At 52.2% G+C, this 6,902-nt stretch overlaps 1 protein-coding gene across 1 annotated transcript in view; it reads left to right on the top strand.

Annotated features, from left to right (window-relative positions):
* The first annotated feature begins 5,594 nt into the window (after window positions 1-5,594).
* The window catches only part of Nfkbie (NFKB inhibitor epsilon), a 6,557-nt gene continuing 5,249 nt past the window's right edge, over window positions 5,595-6,902 (top strand). The window contains exon 1 of the mRNA XM_010617809.3: window positions 5,595-5,809. Within this exon, the coding sequence (XP_010616111.1) occupies window positions 5,595-5,809 (215 nt within the window). The remainder of the gene's footprint in view (window positions 5,810-6,902) is intronic.

Genomic DNA, 6,902 nt, shown 5'->3' with positions numbered 1-6,902 from the left:
GCCTCCCTCGTAGCCACCCCTCAAAGGAGAGAAGCAACAGGGGCTCCCCGCACCCCTTCTCCGCGCAGGGCCCAGCGCCCCGCACTGCGCGCCCATCCGGGAAGGTCGCTACGCAGCGCCCCTCATCCTTCCCGGCTATGGGCGCCGCAGGGGACCCGACACATTCCCTCGGCTCCCCAGGTCCCGGTGCTCAGGGCGGGAGGGGAAAGGGACTCCGACCCCCGGAAAGTCCTCATTGCCAGGCGCTGGGAGAGAGTCAGGTAGGAGCCAGGCTGTGAGGGGTGGGGGTGTGGAGTTAGGTACAAGGGACAGTAGGGAACTGGATTTGAGAAAGGACTGACAGAGGACAGAGATGAGGATGCACGACTGGCCTCCCCAAAACCATCTTCTTCTCCCGAAATTCAGCCTCCTAGAAAGAGTGAAGTGAGCTCACTGCCCTCGGCTGGAGATCAAAGAAACCTAGTTCTGTATTTTAATCGTAGCTGTCACTGATGAGTTGGGTGACCTTGGGCGAGTATCTTCTCCTCTCTGAGCCCTCATTTCTTCATCAAAAAATTCCTCAGCAAGAAAGGCAACTGCACGATCTCTGAGGCCCTGAGCTGTGGATGTGGGAAGTAGACGCACAGGCCACAGGGGGCTGGGGGACTGCAGGCAGCCTACCTGCTCCTAGCCACCTAACTGCACTCCCTGCATACCTGGATAGACGGGAAGGGAAAGAGTCCATTCATCCCTGTGCTCCTGGGCACCTCTGTCCTATAAGAATTAGGTAACTACTGTGTGTTCTGTGCAGAATAAAACAGTTCCCACCTTTGGGGCTGGGATATAACTCAGGGATAGAGCATTTGTCTGTCTAGCATGTGCGAGGTCCTGAATTCTGTCTGCAGCACCTTGCCCCCAGAATTACAAATCTAAGGGGGAGGGGAGGCCTTGGAACTGTGATAGGATGTGATCTAGGGCACACATGATCAATCTTTGGGCACATCGTGGTGGCGCCTTACCGTTTGTCATTAGGGTCTTTAACATAGTAAGTGTTCATTACCCACAAAGAGCCAAGGAAGAGGGAGGGTGTATGACTTACTCGGGTCAGCTGCTGATACTCACAGAGCTACTCCTAAAATTCAGATCTTTCCCATTCAGAAGTCTAAGGAGGGGCCGGGGATTTAGCTTAATGGTGCTGCTGCCTGTCTTGCAAGTGCAAGGTCCTGAATTCGATCCCCCATACAAAAAAAAAGTCTAGGGAGACCTTTGGGGTATGAAGTCACCTTGAGGCAAAGCCTGGGTATCTGACCCCAGAGGATGGGACACGGGCACACTAATGTGCCCTTGTATTTCTTGGTCACATCCAGGGCAGGAGAGCCACTGCTGCCCACCCCCCAAGTCCTGATCCAGCCATTTCTTCCCTTCCCTCTGTAGGCAAGGTCAGGTGGCTCCTCTGTCACCTACTGATTCGGAGCTCTCCAGCCTGGCCGGAAGACCCCCTCCAGGACAGTGATCCCTTTCTCTCTGCCCAATGAGGAGGATATGGTCCTGAAAATACCAGGGTTCTTGTCACTCTAGTGGCCTAGGAGGAATCCCTTTTGGTGGCTCATTCCAATGCCTCCCACCCATGCTTTTTGGGAAGTCATCTCACAGCCAAATCCTGCACCTCCTGTCCTGGTTTCAGTCCTGTCTGCCATGTGCGGCAGGAGCAGAGGTCGTAAGAGTTCCTGGCACTTGTGGCCTTTCCTAAGCTGCACAGGTTCCTCAGTCTCTCATTCAATGTCTGTTTATGTATTTGTGGGACAGGGTCTTGCTATTATAGACAGCTAAGTTAGGTAGAAATATTCTAAGCAGTCAGACAGGGTTAGGCCTCCAAGGGTCAGTGCAGTGGATGAAGACATTGCTGCTGTAGAGGTGCATCTGTCGAGGGCCAGGCCTCAAGATGAGGATGGGGTGACTGGGCCTGCATGCCTCCCTGAAGGATGAGCAATGGATTGGGGATTGTGCGCACCTGGTTCAGTGAGGTCTGGGTGGACATGGGTCACCCAGGTGGGTGGCCAGGACGCCCTGGTTCGTCGCTTCCTTGTTGTTTCCATATACACTTGCTATGTGACCTTCCTCATTGGATCAGTGTTACCTAAGCAGCTAAACTTGCAATTGGGTTTTTTGTTGTTGTTAATTTCATTGGTACATTTAATGTATACAACATGATGACAAGGACTGCTGAAAATTTGTGTCTTTACATAATCAATCTTGGCTCTTATTTTTTCCCCATTCCCCTGCCGTCCCTTCAACCCCTCCCTTCCTCCCTATCTGCAAAAACTTTGTTTCCAATATTTTTCATTTTCTCATAGTAATTCCATTCCCTTCTTTTCTTTCCCCTACCCCTCCTGTTTCCCCTTCCTCTTTGTCCCTTTTCTTCTTATTTCACACCACCTATTATACCTTTTAGTCCTTATTTACACTTTCGGTTTCTCACACTGGAGAAACTATTCGGTATTTACACTTGTTAGTCTTGTAATCTTATCAGAGTTTTGTTCTGCATGGTACCCATCTCATGATTTTGCACCTTAAAATTCATTCTTTAGTTTCAAAGAACACAAACAGCATATCTGACATCTAGCAGGCTGGAGGCTCCATTTATTTCCCCTATATCATTGCTATGTGCTTCAGGCTGGCCTTGAACTCACCAGGTAACCCAGGCTGGCCTCAAACACTCAGCGATCTTATAGGCAGGCATGTGCCACCACATCCTGCTTGTTCAGTGCCTATAATCCTCCTCCTGACACCCACTGCTTCTTCTCTACCTCATGGAACATCAGCATAAGGAACAGCCCAACTCCTTTTGGCCAATTTTGGAGCTCCCAAAAGAAAAAAGACCATCCCTGCCTTCCTTCACACACAGCCTTCCCAGGAAGCTCCAGGAAAGGGAATGACAGGAAGGGGGCGGAAGGACCCGGCTGACCCCAGGTTACCATGGAAATGACGCCTGTTTGCTGAAAATGTATCTGGCTGGGGTAGGGGGAGGTGGAAAGTAGGGCCACCACTGAGGGAACCAGCAGGGGGACAGAAGGACTGGAAAGGCCTGCCCTGGAGGTATTGCTGAGAAGACAAAGCCAGGGCCCTGACCACACACCAGCCTGAGTCAAAGCCCCCAAGTCATTCTTCCAAATACCCCTGCCACAGTCCGTCCTCCCATTCATTCCTAGTGTCAGGAGTGCAGGCTCTGGGGTACTGGGGGCAGTGGGTGACTCAATGCTGACCCCATGTGGCCAAGAGAGATGTTGCCACACACCTGTCAGTTTATGGCCTATGCCTGGCTGTGGGCTGGGTTGGGGTTTCCTTAAATTTAGCCTGTGTGTGAATTAGAAGGGAAATCACTGCATTCTTCCTGAGGCTTGTGTTTTCGCAAGGGGCTCAGATGTCCACCCGTGTGGCTTCAAGCTTGACAAAGGAAGAAAATTTCAAAAACAAAAACAAAGGTTTTGTTGAAATCAACTTCAGGATTTGGGTCAGGCCAGGACCTCGGTTTGCTGACATTAAAATAGGACATAGTTCCAGATTTGGGCCCAACTGGTCTGCAGATGATTCTTCTCCTGCAGACTTGGAGGATGGGAGAGGAGCATGCAGGGGAGGAGAATGGAACATTGGAAATCACACCATCGAGGGAGGGAGTGGGGCAGGAATCCAGGATCTCGCATGTGCTCACCACTGAGCTGCACCCCAAGTGTCCCCAAGGGACAGAGAGGCAGTTTCCTCGGGTTAACCCCTCATGGTCCTCACAGCATCCTTCCTAATGCATTCTCTCTACTCTGGTCTTGCAGGAGATGGAGAACAGTGTGTAAGACCACGCTTTCTCCCCTCCCCACCCTTCTTCCCTTTCAATTCCTAGTTGGAACCTTTACACACACACACACACACACACACACACACACACTCTAATTAGTTGGCTGAATTGTGTGCTCCGCTACACCTTGCCTTAGTGAAACCATTCTGAATTATAATCACCAGGAAGCCTTTTGAAGGCTGGACCTTGGGAAATTTTGGTTGTTGGTAGAGGAGTGTAGGTGTTGGTTATGATTGTCACTATAATAGTCGGTCTTGCTGCCCGCCGAGAACCATGTCAGGAAGTTAGCGGAAGTCCCATGTGTGTTAGTCAGGTGAGTGAATGGATGGATTGATGAATAAAATGAGACTGCAGGGGGAAGGGCAGTAGGATGTTGCTTAGTAGCTGTGTACGCTCATCCAGCTGCTTTACCCAAAGCCAGAGATGAAAAAGAAGCTGAGTGCACGGGTGTGTGCTTGTAATCCTCATACTTTGGGAAGCTGAGGCAGGAGGTTTGCAAGTGCAAACCCTGCTTGGGCAACTTAGGGACTTAGTGAGACAGTGTCTGAAAAAATTTTAGACTGGGCTTGCCTGGGGATGTGGCCAGTGCAAAGATCCTGTGTTCAGTCTCCAGTACCTCCCTGCCCCCAGACAGCTGCTCCCTTGGGGATGATCCTCTAAGAGCAATGTTGGCCAAGGCCAATGATATTTGGTGTCACGGATAGAAGCAAGTCACAAAGTGCTGGCTTGGAGCTTATCTGTGGGTGGTGGTGCCCTCCCACGGCCTCCCTGGGCACTGGGAAAGCAGGGACAGGGAAGAGAAGATGTTGGTGCCAGGGCTGAGGCTGGGGCCTCCCCATCTCAGCCCCACCACGAGGAACTAAACTTCCCGGACCACAACCGCCTGAGGTCAGAGGTTCACCCCGAGGAGGAAGGAAGCCCAGGAGCACGGGCTCATTAGACAGTGGGCTGGCAGAGAAACACACTTTCCAGAAACACAGCCCCAGGCCCAGGTCTGTGTGTGGAAAACAGGCACAGGAGGACCTCTGAGCAGCACCCCAGGGAAGACCTGGTCCCTGAAGATCCTAATGGATTCTCTTTCCCACCCACACTCCTGGACCCGGGTGGGGGAAATGTGGAGAAACAGGCAGGTGACAGGGAGCAGTGCTTCCTCACCCCACCAACTCCACAAAGCGTCCAACTTGTGCAGAAAATTAATGAACATTCCTCTAAAAGGAATGACAAAGTAGAAGTAAACTAAAGAGCAATTCAAAGGTAATAAAACAGAGAGAAATCTTTTGCAAAAGAGAAGACCAAGAGATGGAAGGGGGGAAGAGGAAAAGGGTGAAAAAAGAACTGAGTTATGTACATGCACTAGATCTCCACGAGGAATGAGATCATTATGTACTGCAAACAGACTAATAAAATCTATTTTTAAAATAATAAATAAAAATGAGTTGGGGATATACTGAGGAACAGGGTCTTGGGTTCAATCTTAAGCATTGTAAAATAAAAAAAAATTATTTTAGGAATGAATAAACGAATAAAGACATGGAAGATATAGAGGAAGAAATGAATGAGCCCATGGAATTAATGAATAGAATGAAGAAAGGCGAAGAGAGAGAATGAATGAATGAATGGAGGCAGAGTGAATTCCCACAGGCGTGAGTCAGACGGTAACCATGACTCCGGCCTACGCAAGCGCCGGGGCCGGGGGATTCCGGAGGGGCGGGGCCTCGCCCCGGAAGTATTAGAATTTTTTTTTTCATTCAGAAATCAATGCAGAGAAATGTCAAGCTCAAGATCCAAGGAGGACGCGGAGGGCGAGCGCCTCTACTCGGCCTATGGCTCCTCCTCGCTCACTGAGCCCCTGCCCCTACCCGGGATCCCCGAGCCCGAGCCCGAGCCCGAGGCCCCCGGCCCTGTCTCGCCGTTGCCCCCTACGGGTCCCTTGAGTGCCCAGCAGCTTGAAGCTCTCACTTACATCTCAGAGGACGGCGACACGTGAGTACGGGTTAGGCTGAGGCAGGCTGCTGCCCGGGTCACCCACCGCCACCACGGAGACCCACCGAGGTCCTGCAAGGGACAGTCCCCAGTCTCTGCTCCAGACTCCATTCTTACTCTGCCCAGACCCAGCACCTGGCATCCTCTGCCTCCTGTGGGAGTGGGCAGAGCCAGCAGGGGCCCCACCCTGCACTGGGAGCCAGAGCCCGCATCTTGGCAATTTCCCAGTCTCCTCCCTGGGAAGAGAAAATTCCCCGGGCCAGTCCAGTTGTTTTCTTCTTGCTGGGGGAGGGGGCATCCTTGTTTGCTCAACATCTGGGATTCCCAGCTCCTGACCTCGGTATGCCCAGTCTACAAGTGCACCGGCTACAGGTTGCCTTTTAGAGCCTGGAAGCTCAGGGCAAGGGGCACAGGCTTGGGATGGCCCTGCAAACAAGAAGGTGACTCGCTGCTGCCCCAGCAGACAGAGGTGGCCAGCTCCCCAGCCTACTTCCTCCTCTGCTAGGAAAGGGGAAGTGAGGGCTGAGCCCAGCTCCCTAGCATGCACCATCTCTGAGCCCCCCAAGTCCTCCTCATGTCCTGTTTCATCCCTCCTGGACCCCTTTTCCTCCATGCCCAGGAAGAGTCTGACAGAGACTGGGCCAGGCGACAGCTGGAGGAAGAGGGATGGCTTTAGACAGGCTGGCTGGCTGAGGATTTGCCCCAGGAAGCAGATGACACTGAGAGGAGGGAGTTGTTGAGGTTTGGGGATAAGAAGCAGAGCGGGGGCTGGAGCCCTAAAACAGTGAGAGTGGAATGAGCAAGGCCAGGACCCACAGGGGGATCTGTCCTGACCTTCTGTTTTGGAAATGCAGGGGTCTTCATCTGGGGAGGGCATCGCCAAGGAGCTTCTGACCCAGGGAAGGGATGGAGACCTAGGGCCTTTGTACCCAGGCTTGGGACCCCAAGGTTTTGGAGGCTCCATGCCAGTCACATGACTGATCTTTGACCCAAGAGTGGGGACTCCTGACATTGTGGTCTCATTGGCCTCTTGGCCCCAACCTTGCCACATAATTAGAGACAGGTGCTGCGTGTGTGTGTGTGTGTGTGTGTG

This window comes from Fukomys damarensis, unplaced genomic scaffold (assembly GCF_012274545.1).
Source record: "Fukomys damarensis isolate Sample0158 unplaced genomic scaffold, DMR_v1.0_HiC HiC_scaffold_20, whole genome shotgun sequence".
Classification (NCBI taxonomy): domain Eukaryota; kingdom Metazoa; phylum Chordata; class Mammalia; order Rodentia; family Bathyergidae; genus Fukomys; species Fukomys damarensis.
Note: the sequence above shows the minus strand (reverse complement) of the source record. Positions and strands in the feature narration are given on the sequence as shown.